This window comes from Macaca fascicularis, chromosome 14 (genome assembly GCF_037993035.2).
Source record: "Macaca fascicularis isolate 582-1 chromosome 14, T2T-MFA8v1.1".
Taxonomy (NCBI): domain Eukaryota; kingdom Metazoa; phylum Chordata; class Mammalia; order Primates; family Cercopithecidae; genus Macaca; species Macaca fascicularis.
In genome coordinates this window covers 93,393,335-93,415,197 of record NC_088388.1, presented here as the reverse complement: position 1 = coordinate 93,415,197, position 21,863 = coordinate 93,393,335, and the positions used below count along the sequence as shown (strand labels likewise).

Here is a 21,863-nt window from a genome sequence, read left to right as displayed (position 1 = left end):
CTGGGTCGAATGGTAGCTCTGTTTTAAGTTCTTTGAGAAATTTCCAAATGGCTTATAATGGCTGAACTAATTTACTTTCCAACACTGTATAAGCATTCCCTTTTCTTGACAACCTCACTAGCATCCGTTGTGTTTTGGCTTTTTAGTAATAGCCATTCTGACTGGTGTGAAATGGTATCATTGTGGTTTTGATTTACATTTCTCTGATGATTAGTGATGATAAGCACTTTTTCTTGTTTCTTGGCTGCTTTATATGTCTTCTTTGTAATATGCCTGTTCATGTCCTTTGCCCATTTTCTGATGAAGTTATTTGATTTTTCCTTACTGATTTATTTACATTCCGTTTAGATTCTTGACATCAGACCTTTGTTGGGTGCATATTTTGTGAATATTTTCTCCCATTCTGTAGGCGTTTTGTTTACTCTGTTGGTGGTTTCTTTTCTTTTCTTTTTTTTTTTTTTGTGTGAGATGGAGTTTCGCTCTTGTTGCCTGGGCTGGGGTGCAACAGTGCGATCTCGGCTCACTGCAACCTCTGCCTCCGGGTTCAAGCGATTCTCCTGCCTCAGCCTCCCGAGTAGCTGGGATTACAGGCGCCCGCCACCACGCCTGGCTCATGTTTTGAATCTTTAGTACAGACAGGGTTTCACCATGTTGGCCAGACTGGTCTCAAACTCCTGACCTTATGATCTGCCCCCCTCGGCCTCCCAAAGTGCTTGGATTACAGGTGTGAGCCACCGTGCCCGACCCGATAGTTTATTTTACTGTGCAGAAGCTCTTTAGTTTAATGAGGTTCTACTTGTCCGTTTGTGTTTTTGTTGCAATTGCTTTTGGGGATTTAACCAAAAATTATTTGCCAAGGCCGATGTCGAGAAGGGTATTTTCTTGGTTTTCTTCTAGGATTATTATAGTTTGAGGTCTTACTATTAAATCTTTAATTCATCTTGAGTTAATTTTTGTATATGGTGAAAGGTAGGATCCATTTTCTTCTGCACATTGCTAGCCAGTTATCCTAGCACCATTTATTGAAGAAGGAGTCCTTTCCCCTTTGCTTGTTTTTGTCAGCATTGTCAAAGATCAGATGGCTGTAGATGTACAGCTTTATTTCTGAGTTCTCTGTTCTGTTCCATTGATCTGTGTCTCTTCTTGTACCAGTACCATATTGTTTTGGTTACTATAGCCCATAGTTCAAAGTTGGGTACTGTTATACTTCTGGCTTTGTTCTTTTTGCTTAGGGTTGTTTTGTCTATTTGGGTTCTTCTTTGGTTCCATGTGAATTTTAGAATAGTTTTTTTCTAATTCTGTGAAAAATGACGTTGGTAGTTTGATAGGGATAGCGTTGAATCTGTGGGTAGCCCTGGGCAGTACGGCCATTTTAATGATACTGATTCTTCCAGTTCCTAAGCATGGAATGTTTTTGCATTTGTTTGTGTTATCTGTGATTTCTTTCAGCAGTGTTTCATAGTTCTCCTTATAGAGATCTTTCACCTCCTTGGTTAGCCATATAGCTATGTATTTAATTTTTTTTGTGGCTATTGTAAATGGGATTGTGTTCTTGATTTGACTCTCAGCTTGAACGTTATTGGTGTATAGAAATTCTACTGACTTTTGTACACTTTTTTTTTTAATTATTCTGAAACTTTGCTGAAGTCATTTATCAGTTCTAGGAGCCTTTTGGCAGAGTCTTTAGGGTTTTCCGGGTATAGAATCATATCATCAGCAAAGAGAGATAGTTTGACTTCTTCTTTTCCTGTTTGGATGCCTTTTCTTTCTTTCTCTTGCCTGATTGCTCTGGCTAGGACTTCCAGTACTATGTTGAATAGGAGTGGTGAGAGTGGGCATTCTTGTCTTTTTCCGGTTATCAGGGAGAATGCTTCTAGCTTTTGCTTGTTCAGCATGATGTTGGCTGTGTATTTTCATAGATGGCTCTTATTATTTTGAGGTATGTTCCTTCAGTGCCTAGTCTGTTGAGGGTTTTTATCATGAAGGGATGTTGGATTTTATCAAAAGCTTTTTGTGTGTCTGTTGAGGTGATCATATCGTTTTCGTTTTTAGTTCTGCTTTTGTGGTGAATCACATTTACGGATTTGCATATGTTGAATCATCCTTGTATCCCAAGGTTGTACTTGATCATGGTATATTAACTTTTTGATGTGCTGCTATATTTGGTTTGCTAGTTTCTTGAGGATTTTTGCATTCCGTGTTCATCAAGGATATTGGACTGAAGTTTTCTTTGTTTTGTTGTGTCTCTGCCAGATTTTGGTATCAGGCTGATGCTGGCTTCATGGAATGAGTTAGGGAGGAGTCCCCCTCGATTTTTTTGGAATAATTTCTGTAGGATTGGTACCAGTTCTTTGTATGTCTGATAGAATATGACTTGAATTCATGTAGTCCAGGGCATTTTTGGTTGGTCAGTTTTTTATTAGTTATTAATTTCAGAATTTATTATTGGTCTGTTCAGGTTTTCACTTTCTTCCTGGTTCAATCTTGGGAGGTTGTGTGTTTCGAGGGATTTATCCATTTCCTCTAGATTTTCTAATGTGTGTGAATAGTTGTTCGTAGTAGTCTCTAAAGATCTTTTGTATTTCTGTGGGGTCAGTTGTAATGTCATCTTTGTCATTTCTGATTGTACTTATTTGGATTGTCTCTTTTTTTCCTTTGTTAATCTAGCTAGCAGCCTATCAATTTTGTTTATTGTTTTAAAGAACAAATTCTTGATTTCATTGATCTTTGGTATGGATTTTTGCATCTCAGTTTTATTCAGTTCTTCTCTAATTTTAATTATTTCTTTTCTTCTGCAAATTTTGGGGCTGGTTTGTTCTTTTATTTCTAGTTCCTCTGGGTACAATGTTAAATTGTTAATTTGATTTAAATTAACACATTAACAAATTAAATTGTTAATTTGATTCTCTTAATGAAGGCTTTTAGTTCTGTAAGTTTTCCTTTTAACAGTTTTAGCTGCATCTCTAAGATTTTGTAAGTCGTGATTCTATTTTCATTTTCATTAATGAAATTAATTTTATTAATTAATGAATGAATTTTTATTAATTTCAAAGAATTTTTTTTATTTCGGCCTTAATTTCATTATTGACCCAGGAGTTATCCAGGAATAAATTGTTTAAGTTCCATGTATTTGTGTAGTTTTGAGAGATCTTAATATTGATATCTCTTTTTATTGCACTGTAGTCCAAGAGTATACTTGGTATGATTTTTATTTTTTTGAATGTATTTAGACTTACTTTATGACTGAACACGTGATCTATCTTAGAATATGTTCTGTGTGTAGATGGGAAGAATTTGTATCCTTCCATTATTGGATGAAGTATTTTGTAGCTGTCAATTAGGTCTAATTGGTCAAGTGTCAAGTTTAAGTCCCAAATTTGTTAGTTTTCTGCCTGGATGGTCTTTCTAACACTGTCAGTGGGGTGTTGAAGCCTCCCACTATTATTCTGTTGCTATCTGAGTCTTTTTTTAGGTTAAGAAGTACTTGATTTATGAATTTGGGCATGTATATATTTGGCATAATTAGATCTTCCTGTTGAATCAAACCCTTTATCATTATATAATGCCTTTCTTTGTCCCTTTTTACTGTTGGTTGGTTTAAAGTCTGTTATATCTGATAAAAGAATTGCGACTCCTGCTCTTTTTTGTTTTTTATTGCATGTTAGTTCTCCATTCCTTTACTTTGAGCCTGTGTGTGTCGTTACATGTGAAATGGGTCTCCTGATGACAGCAATCAGGTCTTGTCCTTTTATCCAACTTTTCACTGTATTCCTTTTAAGTAAGGACATTTAGTCAATTTATATTCAGAGTTAGTATTGATATATGAGATTTCAATCCTGCCATCGTATTGTTAGCTGGTTTTGTAGACTTGATTATGTAGTTGCTTTATAGTGTCTCTAAGCTATGTGCTTACTGTATTTTTGTGGTAGTAGGTGGTGTTTTTTTGTTTCCATGTTTAGCACTCTCTTAAGGACCTCTTGTAAGGCTGATCTACTTGTAATGAATTCCTCAGCATTTGCTTGCCTGAGAAGGATTTTATTTCTCCTTTGCTTATGAAGCTTAGTTTGGTAGGTTATGAAATTCTTGGTTAGAATTTCTTTTTTAAGGATGCTGAATATAGGTCCCCAATCTCTTGTGGCTTGTAAGGTTTTTGCCGAGATGTCCACTGGTAGCCTGATGGGGTTCCCTTTGTAAGTGACTGACCCTTCTGTCTAGCTGCCTTTAAGATCTTTTCTTTCCTGTTGACTTTGGTGAATCTCACGACTGTGTGCCTTGGGGATGGCCATCTTATATAATGTCTCATAGGAATTCTCTATATTTCTTAATTTGCATGTCAACCTTTCTAGCAAGATTGGAGAAATTTTTCTGGACTATAGCCTCAAATATGTTTTCCATATTGCTTATTCTGTCTCCTCTCTCAGGAATGCCAATGAGTCATAGATTTTGCCTCTACATAATCTCATATTTCTGATTTTTTTTCATTCTTCTTCCTTCTTTTTCTTTATTTTTCTCTGACCAAGTTGATTTGAAGAACTGATTTTCAAGCTCTGAGATTCTTTCCTCAGCTTGGTCTGTTCTGCTGTTAATACTTTCAGTTGTATTATGACATTCTTGTAGTGAATTTATCAATTCCAGAAGTTCAGTATGGTTCTTTCTTAAAACGGCTATTTTGTCTTTCAGCTCTTGGATTATTTTACTGGATTCATTGGATTGGGTTTTAGCTTTCTCCTGAATCTTGATGAGCTTCCCTGCCATCCAGATTCCGAATTCTATGTCTGTCATTTCAGTAATTTCAATCTGGTTAAGAACTATTGTTGGTGAACCAGCAGGCTCATTTGGAAGTAAGGGGACATTTCTGGCTTTTGGAATTGCCAGAATTCTTGCACTGATTCTTTCTCATGTTAGAGGGCTATTATTCCTTTAACTGCAGTGTAAGTTGAGTATATTCAGTAGGCCTTGTTTCTGGGTGCTTTCAGAGGGCCACAGCTCTATATAGATCTTTACCGTGGCTAGATTCTTGCCCTGGGTGTCACAGAAATGTATATTGGCGAATTATTTTGTTATAATTTTGGCTGTGATCCGGTAGCTGGCAGTTAACATTAATGTCCAGCGGATAGGCTCTTACTCAGCTGCATATTTCTTTTGTATTTCTGTGTGTTCGCAGCCGTGCTCTGTGGTGGGGATGGGGAGAGAGATGACCACTCACAAGGGCCACTTCTGGACCATGAATGAGGCCCCTCCTATCACTGGCACCACACCTGCATTACTGTTGTTTGGTGTCTTGGGTTGCAGGGCTCCCTCAGACAGAGGCCACGGCTGCCAGACAGGCCACACCCTTCCCAGACCAGCACTGTGGAGGAAGGCATGTCCATTCCTGCACTGGCCCACGAACCCACATGTCTCACTCCTGTCAGTGTTCTGAAAGTGGGATTTCTCTCCAACTTGAGTGCCAGCAGCCCAAGCTGTGTGCTGTAGCCCTGTAGCACTGGGACCAGCCTGTGGCTCCATCGTTCGGACCCTCAGGTCAGGCACCAGCAATCTGAAATGCTCCCAGGCTACCAGGAAGGTACTTAGGTGAAGCCACCAGCAAAAACAAGGCTGGGCAGTAGAGGCTGCCCTGTGCACACATTCCTGCAGGGCAGCTTGGCAAGGGCCCTGGAAGGGGCTGTAGCGGAGGAGGGCCTGCAGAACAGGTGTTTCTCTGTCCCACAGGGAAGCTGGCCCCACTCTGTCCTGCCCCAGCATTCAGGTGGGGCAACTCCTACTCGAAGGGAAATAAGAAGTCTTGGGGGATGGGCGCCTACGGCCACCTTCTGCTGCAGCTCCCTTGCGTGTAAAAACCCCTGGGCTCCATGCATTCTGGAGCTCTGTCTCTGCCTACTGTTTGGGCAGATCCCCTGCCAGTTGAAATGTCTCCAGGGGGCATGGAATCTTGTAGCTAGGATCTCTGAGGTCCATAGTGAGAGTGGACTGCCCCATTGTCCATTCACTCATCCCGTCCTAGGAGACTTTCAAGGCCAAGAACCAGCCTGGGCAATGGGCAACCCCCCCACAAGGTTCCCAGCATCCTCCCTCTTCAGCTTCCAGTTCGTATCACCTCTCTATCAACTCTTGGTGTTTTTTCTCCAAAGATCTGCTCAAAATATGTTGTCTTACTCGATATTTTGGTCTTTGTCAGTGGCAGTGGTGCTTCTTGGCCCTGTCTAATTGGCCATCTTGTCCTTCTTCCACTAAAAATTATTTTTAAAAATAGTTTCAGGCCGGGCGCAGTGACTCACGCCTGTATTCCCAGCACTTTGGGAGGCTGAGGCAGGCGGATCACCTGAGGTAGGAGTTCGAGACCAGCCTGACCAATATGGAGAAACCCCATCTCTACTAAAAATACAAAATTAGCCAGGCACGTTGGCACATGCCTGTAATCCCAACTACTCGGGAGGCTGAGGCAGGAGAATTGCTTGAACCCGCGAGGTGGAGGTTGTGGTGAGCTGAGATTGCACCATTGCACTTCAGCCTGGGCAACAAGAGCAAAACTCCATCTCAAAAAAAAAGTAGTTTCATTGATAACCTTCCTTTGAACTATAGTTAATGTTAAGAATTAAGAAGTAGCTTTGTTGAGTGTCCATCAATGTAATTACCTCAGATATAAAAGTCCTGTAGATTTTTAAAATATGATATTCACTCAGCTCTTATTTGCCCAGTTAACAGTGGGATCAGAATTTTTTTAGCTTCTTCCATTTACTTATATTTGGAGAGATGATGATGATGATGATGATGATATCTCAAGAGCTTTTAATATTACTTTAATGAATATTTATTAAGTACTCACTATATACTCTACAAGTGTCATGTAGAGGGGGGCACATGGTGGTAATTTCATGACATGGAGGTATTCAGGCATTGTCTGAAATGTTCTCTGGGAGGATGTCTGGAAAAAACTCCAATTCCAGATCATGTCTGCAACCATGATATCTCCTCCACCATGAATGAGGAGGAGGAGGAAGAGGAAGAATTATAAGTCAGGACTTGCCTCTTGCCTTTATTAATTTGCTGTTTCAATTAAGTTTAAATAAAACTACATGACTGAAGGATACTGCCCTTCCCCTTTCCTTCATGGCTACCATTTGAAGGGCCTTTGCTCGTTTTTGTTGAATTGCTTGAAGGTGTTTCTCTTAGGCCCATCACCCCTTTCATTTATTTTTTTTTATTTAAAAAATTGTTAATTGTAGCAAAAGCATAACATAAAACTAACCATTATTAAGTGTACAGTTCAGTAGTGTTAAATAGATCCATATTAAACAGATCTTTAGTACTTTTTCATTTTGCAAAATTGAAAATCTGTATCCCTGAAATAGCAAGTCTCCGTTTCCCCATCTTCATCCCCTGGTAACTACCATTCCACTTTCTCTTTCTATGAATTCAACTACTCTAGGTACTTCATATAAGTAGAATCATAGAGTATTTGCCTTTTTGTGACTGGCTTATTTCACATAGCCTAAGTTCCTGAAGGTTTATCTGTGTTGTAGCCTGTGACTTACGCCTTTCATTTTTAGCTTTGGCTGCTGCTGCCATGTTCCCTATATTTCAGCTGTGGTTTAAAACAGCTTGAGAGGACTCAACTCCGGCAGCCAAGAAAAATGGCAGCAAGAGCTCATTCTACCTATTAAATACTAACAAGTTGCTTCCAGGAGGGAAGTGAGCAATTATTGTTTGTTTATTCCAGAACATCTGGATATACATGTGGTTATATGTTACAATTAAAAATTTGTATACTAGTTCATGTTAACTGCAAAGACAAACTATTAGCAAATTATCTATTAGACTTCATTTGGATTTGTCTCTGGTTTATTTAAGTTTTGCCTTTATAGTAGCAGAAAATGAATCAATAAATGCAAATGAATTTATATTTCTTAAGGCATCCATTTCTCACCAGAGATAGTTAATTTAGCTAACATTTGGAAGTGCTGATACCACCAACAAAGCCTAGCATCAAATAATTTCTTTTTTTAATGTCTTAAACACAAATTAAAAAATTACAAACAAATTTGCTTTCTTTTCTGATTATTTATAGAATACATAAGAATTGGTTTTATGTTGTCTTCATAAAATTGTATAATTGGGCTTATCTGAGGTTTGTTTTCATTCTGTTTAATTAAATTATTAGTTAATATCTCATATTCCTATTTATTCTTACCATGCATACAATCTGTAGCCCATTGGCATGGGAACTCTTGAAATACTGCATGTATTTCTTTTTTTATCCAAAAAACTATTTGAAAGCTTGCTTTGCTAGGTTGTTTTTTACATGAGTGTGAGAGTAGCTAGCTATTTCTAGCATTAAATGGGTAATGGGAAATAAAAATTACAGCTCTTTCTGAGTTAGATCTCCATGTGGCTTCATTATTTTTTTACTGTGAATTTCCAGAAGAGTAGATGCAACTGTAATAAAATGTAAATGAGAAAATCTGTTCAAAAACCAAATATAAAATGACTTGAGGAATTTTTTTTCTGGTTTACCTATACTTCATTTGTCTTTATTAAGGTTAGTGAGAGAAATGCGTGTGGTTTATATTGTAGATACATGCACACACAGCAGGATAAATTTTCATTTTAATGCCAATTAAGAATTTAATTGTACTTACATATTTCACAGTTATAAAGGAAATAGAAAAATAAAGTCTACCCCATGTGAAATGACTCTCACTGGTATTGTTTTGCCCATAAGAACTTCTGTCTTGTTTCAGTGAAGCAAGGAACAATCACTAATACAACATTTGTATCTCATTTCAGGATGATGATGATGATCCTTTTATGAACACTAGTTCTTTAAGAAGAAATAGAAGATAATATATTTAATGGCACTGAGAAACATGCAAGATACAGGAAAAATCAAAATGTTACAAGCTAAGAGTTTACAGTTTAAGATTTTTAAGTATTGTTTCCTGAGCATGACTCCATAAGTAAGAAATTTCTAGCTCAAGGACATATACAGTAGCATTGATTCACCTTGTTTTTTTTAACCTGGTTGTTATAGTAAGAGCTTTGTTTCAGTATCATTCTTGAGTAAAGATTAAAATAAAGCTACCATTTTACATTTCTGCTTCATGATCAAAAACTATGTCAGTATTTTAATATGGTTACATTTAGCCAAAGTTGAGGGAAAGAGCTTATAAAATTTAACTTTTTCGTAATTTTAGTAATTTCCTAGAGGTTCCGGGTTTCCTGAAAGTAAAACAATTTATGTGAACCTGTGCCTAAATTCACTGTTTGTTAATATGTATGTTTTTTTCTAATGCTTCTTAAAAGACTAAATGATTAGATGTACCTAATAGTTTGAACAGATATGTTCTTATTTAAAAGAGTAGAATAACCTGTCAGAATTACTGAGTTTTTTATTCCAGTTGTAGCAAAGATTTCAAAAGATTATGTTCCCATTAAGTGATAGTAATTTCCTTTATTGTTCTGTATCCTTAATGGTGTTCTCTGTCTCTCTCTCCCCCATGTCCCCCTCTCCCTTTCTCCCGTTCTTTTTCTTCTCTTTCATACATATGTGTGTGCCTATTTCTAGGAGGAAAAGGGTTAAAAATTGTTTTAAACTACATCCTGAAAATATTAAAGAATTTGTTTTAGGTAGCGTGGTCAGCTGAACCTTACAGTAAAGTATAGAAATATATTTAATGTGGAATGTCAATTCCAGGATTTCTCATTAACAATTTTTATCTTAACTTTGGTTCCTGTGAAACATTTCTGAATGGGTAATTCCAGAAGTCTTAGTAGCTCATGTTAAGTTTCTGTTTTTTACTTGTTTTCAGGGAGAAATAAGAATTAGGTATCTTCAGATTTAAGTTAAATAATCCCAATCTTCTTCATAATACTCTGTAAAAAGATCCCTGAGATTATTCCTTCTTTTAGTCTTATGCAACAGCTTTACTTTAAAATTCTGTAAGGAAGTTATAGATCTTGGGAGTACAACAGCCCGACGACATTTCTTCATAGGTAGAAACAAATACTTGAGTCATTGATACACATGACCGTTAGAATAGTCATACCTGGAATGTGTCAAATTAGAAGAGACAGATGTTTGGTTAGTGGCTGCCTCATATACCACTTTTGAAGAGGCCTAAGTCAAAACTTGCAATATAACATTCTATTGACTTTCTTAAAAATATTTTTTCTGTACCTAACTTGAGCATAAGGGTTATTTGAGCAAGTACCATTAACTTAGTGGAAGGCATTGTCCTGTGAAATATTCTCAGGCAGATCTGCCCACATCTTTATTGCACTTGAAATTTAATATTTCTAGTATTTGATCAAAGCAGAGGGTTAAGTCAGGGGAGAGCAGTGCTGTCCATGAGGGAGTGGAAGCTACCAGGGCAGGCAGTGTCTGGGTGATACTGTGCTACCTACGCCTGCACAAGCCATGCTGGCTCAGACTGAGCTGTGGGCCACATCAGCTAGTGGCTCTTCTCATGCATCAGTTAGGGGGGTCTGGATGAGAGTAATAGTGAGGGAGTGGTCACTAAAGTATCCTGACAAGTTCCTAGGAAAAAAGGAATAGGCTTTTTTCCTTTAAAAAAAAAAAATTGCTCTTGGCTGTGAAAAGAGGTACTAAATGTGATTCACTTCACCACTAAGGAAAGTGATGCCATAGCAGTTACAGAGGGTGAAAAATCTCTCCAACTAATTCAGGTCATTTTGTGAATAGTATGTATCAAGCCCTGAAAATATGGTAAATAAAACGTGACAGGGAAGCCTTTCTTTGATTGAATATTGTTACATAGTTAAATGTGCTATATATCCTTAATATTTTATATTGATGTTGCAAATCGGTTGGTTTTGGGGGAGTTTCATTTTTTGTTTCTAACAATTTTCAGACCTGTTGGTATAGGAGTGTAGAGGTCTTTCAAATGATTTGAAAGCAGCTGCATTTGCTCTTGGAGGCTTTGGGGGAGCAGGAATGAAAATATTCAGAGGAAAACATCTGTAGGGAATTCTTCTGTTGCTTACCAAAGAATAAATATCTTTCTGGTGTTTTGTTTCCTATCATAAAAATACAACAGTGCATTTACAAGGTTAAAGATTCCTCGAAGTTCTAGGAAATTCTAGAAAATATAAGTGGTGCTTAGAAAATTCAAGCATTTAGGAATGTGACCTTTTAATTCAGGTACGTGAAAGACTTTTTTCCCCAAACTTTTAAAAGTAGGAAATACAATAAATACAGAAAAGTCATATGGTTGAATAAATTATTATAAAGTGAGCACTGATAGAATCCCTATACAGGTCAAGAAATAGCGCACTGTCCTGGACCCCCATTATATTTTCTCCTTTCTGGGTAACCAGCCCTGACTTCTGTAATTTAAAAGCTCCTACTTTTGCCACAAGGTGGTGCTTCTGTCATTACATGCAGTTAGGAGGATGCAACTGCAAATCTAAAATTAGGAAGTTAGTGTAGTTGCAATAAACTTAGAACATATGCATTAATACTAAACCTATACAGTAATACCATAATTAGCCTTCTAATCATGTAAATTGCTTTACTTAGGAATTTCATTTGGTTTAGCCTGTTATGGAATTTACCAGCTTGATAAATTTTGTATATCAAGGTTTATAAAGAAAAGGAAAATTTTATGTTTTCATAAAGAGAAAGATCCATTCTTAGAAAAAAAACTGAGTAAAAAGTATCTCAGTGGGCTGGGCATGGTGGCCCACGCCTTTAATCCCAGCACTTTGGGAGACCAAGGCAGGTAGATCACCTGAGGTTAGGAGTTCGAGACCAGCCTGACCAACATGGTGAAACCTCGTCTCTACTAAAAATACAAAAAATTAGCCGGGCATGGTGGCATGTGCCTGTAATCCTAGCTACTCAGGAGGCTGAGGCAGGAGAATCGCTGAACCCAGGAGGCGGAGATTGCAGTGAACCGAGATTGCGCCATTGCACTCCAGCCTGGGCAACAAGAGCGAAACTCAGTCTCAAAAAAAAAAAAAAACCTCAATGTAAAATATCTTATTTGGAAATATAGAATTTAAAAGCAACTTTCCCCCAAAGTAATCTGATGTCCTTTTTGTATCTGTCATATATTTAATTCATAGTATTTTGTGTTTTTTTTTAAAGCTAACTAGCACTAAGATCATTATAGAAGTTTGGTGTAATAAAGATTTGGGTTTTTCAGCCCAGTGAGTTTCCATATTCTTGAATGAAAAAGATCCACATTTCATCATTTGCCTGTTTCACTTTCTTTTAGTACTTTTGAACTTAGTTTGGTCAGAAAATACTAGAATTTTAGTTTGATCTAAAGAACCAGCTTACATAACTTGCTATTGCAATGTACATTTGTATGTTTTTGGTGTGTCAAATAACTGGATCTGATTTTAGCTCTTTTTAAGTGGTAAAAACAATGCATTTTTATTCTTCAAATTCAGACATTGAATACATATTAAAATGTGTATGCTTACCTGTCATCTTCTCCCTATCAACAATTAGGAACATGTTTCTCCAATTACTGTTGGCACGACTACCAAGAAAAATTGTTGAATTAGAACCCCAGCGCCGGGCATGGTGGCTCATGCCTGTGATCCTAGCACTTTGGGAGGCCAAGGCAGGCGGATCATCTGTCAGGAGTTTGAGACCAGCCTGGCCAACATGGTGAAACCCCACTCTACTAAAAAGACAAAAATTAGCTAGGCATGGTGGTGAGTGCCTATAATCCCAACTACTCAGGAGGCTGAGGCAGGAGAATCACTTGAACCTGGGAGTTGGAGGTTGCAGTGAGCCAGTATCACGCCATTGCACTCCAGCCTGAGCGACAGAGCAAGACTCTGTCTCAATCAGTCAGTCAGTCAATAAAAACCCCAGATTGTATAGCTACATATTTTAGTCCCCTTATCAAAGTATATGTTCTCCTTGGTACTTATTTTGATATTCTGATTTTTCTACATATGCTTTATCAACCTCTTAATTAAACCATCATTGTCTATTTTGAGAGATAACTGCACTGCTTCCCATTGTGTGTTTTAAATGTTGTTCTTCAGTTTGAGTCAAATAAAAGGATATTTAATCTATGGTGCCTTGACATTAAAAGTGGTAAAGTGATTTTTAAAGGGCTCTTGGCTGGTTGTTGCACATTATGGCTGATTAACAGCAGACATTTAATGGATATTAGGCTGGTTGGCCCATGCAAACTTTCTTCTGCCTCTGAGCCACTGTGTAGTCAAGATGGGTCACGTACAAATACCCAAAACTAGTGCATAAGTGCCCTTGATCACAGTGCCTGTTTAATATCAATACCAAGTGTTTCGTGTTTATATTTTATGTAAAAACCAGAATTTTCTACACAGAAGCTTATAACTGCAGTCTTCCTGTTAGTGCATTTGAACTGATTGCAAGGTATATCTGACTTTGAGTACATTTTGCTAGAGGCAAAAGGCCATTGCTTAATAGGCTGAGAGGCCCAACTGCATTTCCATTGGTTCTTGGGTAGTCTAGAAATGAAGGCATATGAACTGAAGGCATCCATTTTACACTCATTAAAGTGTTTTACCGTAAACAATGAGATAAATAAGTAAACCCATCATAGGTATACCTGAAAGTTTCTAGTGGTTTATCATTCCAATACTGATTTCTGAAATTTTCAGTAGTTTTAAGTCCAGATTATATTTTTAAAACTTGAAATAGTATCAACTTTACAGAAATTTGCAAGAATAATGGAGAACTTTTTATCCTTTTTTCAGATTCACCAATTTTTGACATTTTTGTCATTTAAAAAATTCTATATGTACATATATGTATATGTTATATACATATATTTTCATATCAAATGTGAACACACACATACAATTTCTTAATCTTTTGTCAGTAGGTTGGAATGCCATGTTCCTTTACTCTTTAATACTTCAGTGTATGTTCCGTAGGAACAAGAATATCTTCTTATATATATCCTTTTATAACCACCGTACTGTTCATCTACAGCCCATTTTCCAATTTTGTTATTTGTTCTAATACTTCCCTTATATAGCATATTTTTCTCTCTATTCTAGGATTTAGTTTTATTTTGTGAATATGTAGAGTATCAATGTGCTTCCTGAAGTCTAAATCATTCAAATGCACACTCAAGTCTTACTCCCTTCCCTATTCCTTTCATCCCTTTTTGCCCCACCCATTGTAGGTAACCAATTTCATTTTTGTTTATTCTTTCTGCAAAAATATGCAGATTTGTACATTTTTTCATGTCCCCTATTTTCATACATAAAAGGTTTTATGCTATATATACTCTTTTTATCTGAACATTATGTCCTACAAACTACTCCATGTCATTTTACGGAGATCTTCCTTACTTTTTTATAGCCTCGTGGTACTCCATTGAGTTTAAATGCCATAATTTATTCTGTCCTCCTATACTTGTGCCTTTTGGTGGTTCTGATATTTACAATTACAAATAATACTGCAATGCTAATACTAGTATTTTTAATACTGCAATACTAATACTAGTATTTAAAAATTTTTAGAAGTGTTATCTTCAGAGTAAATTCCTGGAAGTATGATTATTCAGTAAAAGAGTAAATGTACATGTAGTTTTGTTAGGTGTTGCCAAGTTCCTTTTCATAAAAGTTGTATTCCCACCAACAATGCGTGAACTATTTATAGCCTCACCATCAGAAGAATGTGTTGTCGTCAAATTTTTTATTGTTTGCCAAACTGATGGACAAGAAATGGCATCTTAGTGTAATTATAATTTGCATTTCTCTTATGAATTAAGTTGAATTTGTAAAAATTCGTTTAAGGTACATTTTTACATCCATTTTTGGTGAATTGCTCATGTGTCTTACTCATTTATCTAGAATGTCTGGTCCCCTTTTTCTTCATTCAATATAAAAAATATTTTAAAAATATTAGATATTAACCCTTTGTCTATGATATATTGTAAAATTTTTTCCCAACTTCTTGTTTGTATTTTTATTTTGCTTATGGTGGTTTTTTTTGCCGTGCAACTGTTTGTTTTTAATGTAGTCAGATTTATCTGGTTTTGTATCTGGACTTCTATTGTATAAATGGTGTCTAATTGAACAGAGGGTCTTTTAAGGAACATAACTTTTTTATTTTTATAATTGCATAATTGGACTTTATGAAGTCCAACTTACATTGATTAAGGTGTAACACTTTTGTGTTCTGTTCAAGAAAAGCATTTCTTATGCTAAGGTCATGTAACTTCTTCTGTGTTATCTTCCAGAACTTTGTGTTTTGCCTTTCCAATTCAGCTCCACAGTCCAGCTGGGAATTGATTTCTATGCTCTTAATTGCTATTGGGCTATTTTTTTCTATTTTGTTTCTGCTATGTGCTTTGTTTCAAATCAGATCCTCAGAACATGAAAGAAAATAATTATCTGTTAATTTAAGCCATTGATTAATATTGCATCTTACAGAGGGGGAAATAATGATTAAAGTGGGTTGTTTTTGTTTTAACAACAATACCACGTAAAAATGTCTTTAAGGATATTTCTAGAAAGCATCACCAGATCAGCAACTCATTTTCACACGATGCAAGCAATAGCTATCATTGATCTTACATGCTTTTAAAAAATGCTTCTAATAAGATTTTTTAAATTGCCATTTGAGGCCATTATTTTTGAGCATCAGAGAAAGAAAAGTTGTATTTTTTCATACTGATTCTAACTGCCTTGTGTTTCATAAAGTTCATGCTATGATAAAGACAAATTCTATCAATTACAGTTGAAGACGCAGCTTGCAGGCAGTGAAACAGGGAAAGCTGTGGTGATCATACATCTCAGGGGAAAAATCTGTACACAGTGAAGGAAACATGTAGGATCTGAAGGTGAAAGTCTGTTCTTGACCCACCAGTTAGACTATTCAGCAAAATCACATGATATTATAAAAGGCTGAAATTAAGGGCAGAGTGATAAAAATCTAAATTGTGTGAAGAAAGTGACCATGCCTTTTGTTTTGTTTTGTTTTAAGTTCGGGAAAGTCTTGCTCTGTTGTCCAGGCTGTAGTGCAGTGATGCGATCTTGGCTCACTGCAACCTCCAACTCTCCAGGTTCAAGTGATTCTCCTGCTTCAGCGTCCCGAGTAACTGGGATTACAGGCATGAGCCATCATACCCAGCTAATTTTTTTCTATTTTTAGTAGAGATGGGGTTTCGCCATGTTGGCCAGGCTGGTCTCGAACTCCCAACCTCAGGTGATCTGCCCACATCGGCCTCAAAGTGCTGGGATTACAGGCATGAGCCACCATGCTCGGACCATGCCATTTATGCTATACCTACAAGTTTAATTGCTAAATAACAATTCTTAACAGCAAGTGCCTTCTGGCAGCTGTGGACTCCCAGCCTGGGTTCATCCTGAATTCACCTCTTCCACAACCTTTTATTATGTGATGCCATAACTCTCGACACTGCCTTTCCCATTAAATTGAGTTTCCTTAAGGGAAGGCCCCTTGCTGTTTTTGTCTCTTAAACCAAGCCTAGCATGGTGCCTGGTACATAGCAGGCTCTTAGTAAATACTTAATGCGTGACTATGTGAAGACATAAATAGATTTTGTTAAAAAAAAATTCCAAAGCACTCAGAAATAAAGCAGAGCTGTTAATTTCACCCTCACTCCTTGACAATGGAAATACCTCCTGTAAACACAAATGAAGTAAAAACTGTGTTATGCGGTAGAGACATTAGAGTCTTAAGGTATGAAGCCAACGACTTGATTTCCAAACAGCTACTTACCCAAAATTGCCACCCTAGTCAGACTGGTTCAGTTGACTGATCAGACCAGTGACCCATCTCTGACAGTGGCAATAATTAGGAACCTGTTACAGATAAAGATGGATTGTTTTCCTCTGTAAACTACTGAGTTTTTTCGAGTATAAATAGTATTTGCGAAAAATGCAAAAGAATATGAAGAAAAAGGATACCATAATCCTGCTATTAACATTTCACTGTGCCCCCTTAACTCTTCACATAATTGAAATGAAATTGTATCAGTTTGTGTCCTGCTTGTGTTATTCTGAAAGCATTTTCTATGTTACTAAATTTTTCTCAAAAACATTTCTTTTAATGGTTGCATAGTGTTTGGGGTCATGGTATGCCACAGCATAATATATTTTTTCACTATAATAAGTAATGCTTGATGGGGTCATCTTTTTACATGAATATTTTTATACTTTTTATGTGGAGTAGGGTGTGAGAAACCTACATGTATCCATCATCCTGCTTCAATCCATTTCTCTTCCCCTGGTCCAGATGATTTTGAATCAAATTCCAGACATTGTGTTACTTAATCTGCATGGATATATGCACATGTGTATATACAATAAACAACAAGGACTCTTTTTAAATAAAATATACTGTCAGTTGTATGTAAATCTTTAACCACATTTTAAAAATTATATCCATAGGCTAGGATCGAGTAAAAAATAGAATTTCAGGTAAAGGAGATGAAGATATTTTAAGGCTTATGACAGTTTTACCAGATTGCTTTGCAGAAAGGATATATCCATTTATACTCCCACCAGCACCTCTTTCACTGCACCCTATCCAACACCTAGTCATTTATTTGATTTTGTGAACTTCACAGTAAAAGGTTTGGTTTTAGGCTTTAGCAGTATTCTTCACCCAGAAGCTAATAAGATTGTTGATCAGTCAGACCTGGGCTTCAGTCTTCCAATCCTTTTAGCTGTGTGACTTACACCAGTCAGTCTCGGAACATCTGCTTCCCTATTCAGTAGACAAAAATGCCTACCTTGTATGTTTTGTGATTAGATGCAGTGATACTTATGAAGTGATTAGCACAGTTCCAGCATATAAAACCTTCAATGGTTCCATTGGCTGCAAGCTGCATCTTCAACTGTAATTGCTAGAATTTCTTTTATCATAGCATGAACTTTATGAAATAGAAGTCAATGTAAAATTAATATGAAAAAAAGACTTCTTTTTCTGATGCTCAAAATTAATGGCCTCAAGTGGTAATTCAAAGAAATAAAAAAAATCCTATTAAAGCATTTTCAAAAGAGCCTGAAATCAATGATAGCTATTTCTTACATCCTGTGAAAATGAGTTGCTGATCCTGTGATGCTTTCTAGAAATCCTTAACAATTTTTTTACTTGGTATTGCTATTTAAAAAAAAAAACTTTAATCATCATTCTCCCTCTGTAAGATGCAATATTAATCAAATAGCTTAAATATCATGACTAATTATCCTCTTTCTCATTCTGAGGATATGATTCAAAACAAAGCACACAGCAGAAATGAAAAAGAAATAGAAAAAAAAAATAGCCCAATAGCAATTAAGAGCATAGAATGAGAGCTGATGCTAAGAAATGTAACTCAACCTATAGAATTATAGAAAATTCCCTTGAAATATTAAATGCACAGCTCTGCTCATTAGAGGAACTGTATCTTCCTTTTGCCCCCTCTGAGAGCTAATGAAGAAATTCTCATTTCATGAGAACACTTGGACACAGGGCGGGGATCATCACACCCCGAGGCCTGTCGTGGGGTGGGGGGAGGGGGAAGGAATAGCATTAGGAGAAATACCTAATGTAAATGACAAGTTAATGGGTGCAGCAAACCAACATGGTACATGTATACCTATGTAACAAACCTGCACGTTGTGCACATGTACCCTAGAACTTAAAGTATAATTTGAAAAAAAAAAAATCTCATTTTAAATGGTTATCCAGCAATAGAACCAGCAAATTGTTACTTTTACAGAAGGTAGGTTTTATTGCATATACAAGATGGATATTGATATCATTTTAAATTAGATATGTCCAAGGTAAACGATCATATCATCAGCAAACAGGGACAGTTTGACTTCTTTACTGATTTGGATGCTCTTTCTCTTTTGTCTGATTGCTCTGGCTTGGACTTCTGGCACTATGTTGAAGAGGAGTGGTGAAAGTGGGCACCCCTGTCTTGTTCCCATTTTCAGAATGCTTTCAACTTTTCCCCATTTAGTATTATGTTGGCTGTGGGTTTGTCATAGATGGCTTTTATTACATTAAGGTGTGTCCCTTGTATGCCGATTTTGCTGAGGGTTTTAATCATAAAGGGAAGCTGGATTTTGTCGAATGCTTTTTCTGCATCTATTGAGATGGTCATGTGATTTTTGTTTTTCATTCTGTTTATCTGGTATATCACATTTATTGACTTTTGTATGTTAAACCATCCCTGCATCCCTGGTATAAAACCCACTTGATCATGGTGGATTATCTTTTTGATATGTTGTTGGATCCACTTAGCTAGTGTTTTGTTAAGGATTTTAGCATCTATGTTCATCAAGGATATTGGTCTGTATTTTTCTATTTTGGTTGTATCCTTTCCTGGTTTTAGTATTAGGATGATGCTGGCTTCATAGGATGAATTAGGGAGAATTCCTTCTTTCTCTGTCTTGTGGAATAGTGTCAAAAGAATTGGTACCAGTTCTTCTTTGAATGCCTGGTAGAATTCTGATGTGAATCTGTCTGGTTCTGGACTTTTTTGTGTTGGTGATTTTTAAATTACCATTTCAATCTCACTCCTTGTTATTGGTCTGTTCAGGGTATCTAATTCTTCCTGATTTAAGCTAGGAGGGTTGTATTTTTCCAGTAATTTATCCATCTCTTCAAGGTTTTCTAGTTTATGTGGGTAAAGGTGTTCATTGTGGCCTTGAATGATCTTTTGTATTTTGGTGGCGTCAGTTGTAATATCTCCTGTTTTGTTTCTTAGTGAGGTTATTTGGATTTTCTCTCTTCTTTTCTTGGTTAATCTTGCTAATAGTCTATCAATTTTATTTATCTTTTGAAAGAACCAGCTTTTTGTTTCGTTTATCTTTTGTATTTTTTGTTTGTTTCATTTAGTTCCACTCTGATCTTGGTTATTTCCTTTCTTCTGCTGGGTTTGGGTTTGGTTTGTTCTAGTTCTCTAGTTCTTTGAGTTGTGACCTTAGATTGTCTGTTTGTGCTCTTTCAGAATTTTTGATGTAGGCATTTAGGGCAATGAACTATCCTCTTAGCACCACCTTAGCTATATCCCAGAGGTTTTGATAGGTTGGGTCGTTAATTGTCTTTCAGTTCAAAGAAATTTTAAATTTCCATCTTGATTTCATTTTTGACCCATAGCTCCTTCAGCAGCAGGTTATTTAATTTCCAAACCCTAAGGGTTCCCCCAGAAAGCTACTAGAACTGATAAAAGAATTCAGCAAAGTTTCAACATACAGGATTAATGTACACAAATCAGTAGCTCTTCTACGCATCAAGAGCGACCAAGCGGAGAATCAAATCAAGAACTCAACCCCTTTAAGCAGCTGCCAAAAAAATAAATAAAGTAAAATACTTAGGAATTTACCTAACAAACGAGTTGAAAGTCCTCTACAAGGAAAACTACAAAACACTGCTGAAAGAAATCATAGACGACACAAACAATGGAAACACATCCTAAGCTCATGGATGGGTGGAATCAATATTGTGAAAATGACCATACTTCCAAAAGCAACCTACAAATTCAATGCAATCACCATTAAAGTACCACCGTCACTCTTCACAGAGTTAGAAAAAAAAAATTCTAAAATTCATTTAGAACCAAAAAAGAGAGCCCGCATAGCCAAAGCAAGACTAAGCAAAAAAAATCTGGAGGCATCACACTACCTCACTTCAAACTATACTATAAGGCCATAGTCACCAAAACAGTGTGGTACTGGTATAAAAACAGGAACATAGACCACTGGAACAGAATAGAGAACCCAGAAATAAACCCAAATACTTACAGCCAGTTGATCTTCGACAAAGCAAACAAAAACAAAGTGGGGAAAGGACTAATTCTAGAAGATAACATTGGAAAAACCTTTCTAGACATTGGCTTAGGCAAGGATTTCATGACCAAGAACCCAAAAGCAAAAGCAATTAAAGATAAATAGCTGAGACCTAATTAAACTAAAGAGCTTTTGCATGGCAAAAGGAACAGTCAGCAGAGTAAACCCACAGAGTGGGAGAAAATCTTCACAATCTATACATCTGACAAAGAACTAATATCCAGAATCTACAACCAACTCATGTCAGAAGAGAAAAAAGGCCCATCAAAAAGCTGGCTAAGGACCTGAATGGACAATTCTCAAAAGAAGATATACAAATGGCCAACAAACATATGAAAAAAATGTTCACCATCACTAATCATCAGGGAAATGCATCAAAACCACAACGCGATACCAGGTTACTCCTGTGAGAATGGCCATAATTAAAAAATCAAAAAACAGTAGACGTTGGCATGGATGCGGTGATCAGGGAACACTTCTCCACTGCTGGTGGGAATGTAAACTAATACAGCTACTATGGAAAACAGTGTGGAGATTCCTTAAAGAACTAAAAATAGAACTACTGTTTGCTCCAGCAATTCCACTACTGGGTATCTACCCAGAGGAAAAGAAGTCATTATTCGAAAAAGATAGTTGCACATGTATGTTTATAGCAGCACAATTCACAATTGCGAAATTGTGGAACCAACCTAAATGCCTATCAATCAACAAGTGAATAAAGAAGCTGTGGTGTATATATATACAATGGAATACCACTCAGCCATAAAAAGGAATGAATCAAGAGCATTTGCAGTGACCTGGATGAGATTGGAGACTATTATTCTAAGTGAAGTAACTCAGGAATGGAAAACCAAACATCGTATGTTCTCACTGATATGTGGGAGCTAAGCTATGAGGACACAAAGGCATAAGAATGATACAGTGGACTTTGGGAACTTGGGGGGAAGAGTGGCAGGGGGTGAGGGATAAAAGACTACAAGTATGGTGAGGTGTATACTGCTTGGGTGGTGGGTGCACCAAAATCTCACAAATCACCACTAAAGAACTTACGCATGTAACCAAATACCACCTGT

General features: G+C 36.7%; 1 protein-coding gene across 5 annotated transcripts in view; it reads left to right on the top strand.

The window, feature by feature from the left end:
- The window catches only part of MRE11 (MRE11 homolog, double strand break repair nuclease), a 77,972-nt gene extending 68,881 nt beyond the window's left edge, over window positions 1–9,091 (top strand). For all 5 annotated transcript variants that reach the window (XM_074015085.1, XM_005579376.4, XM_045371157.2 and 2 more), the window contains exon 20: window positions 8,788–9,091. In XM_074015085.1, the coding sequence (XP_073871186.1) occupies window positions 8,788–8,844 (57 nt within the window). In that variant the 3' untranslated portion in view covers window positions 8,845–9,091. The remainder of the gene's footprint in view (window positions 1–8,787) is intronic.
- Window positions 9,092–21,863: the final 12,772 nt, after the last annotated feature.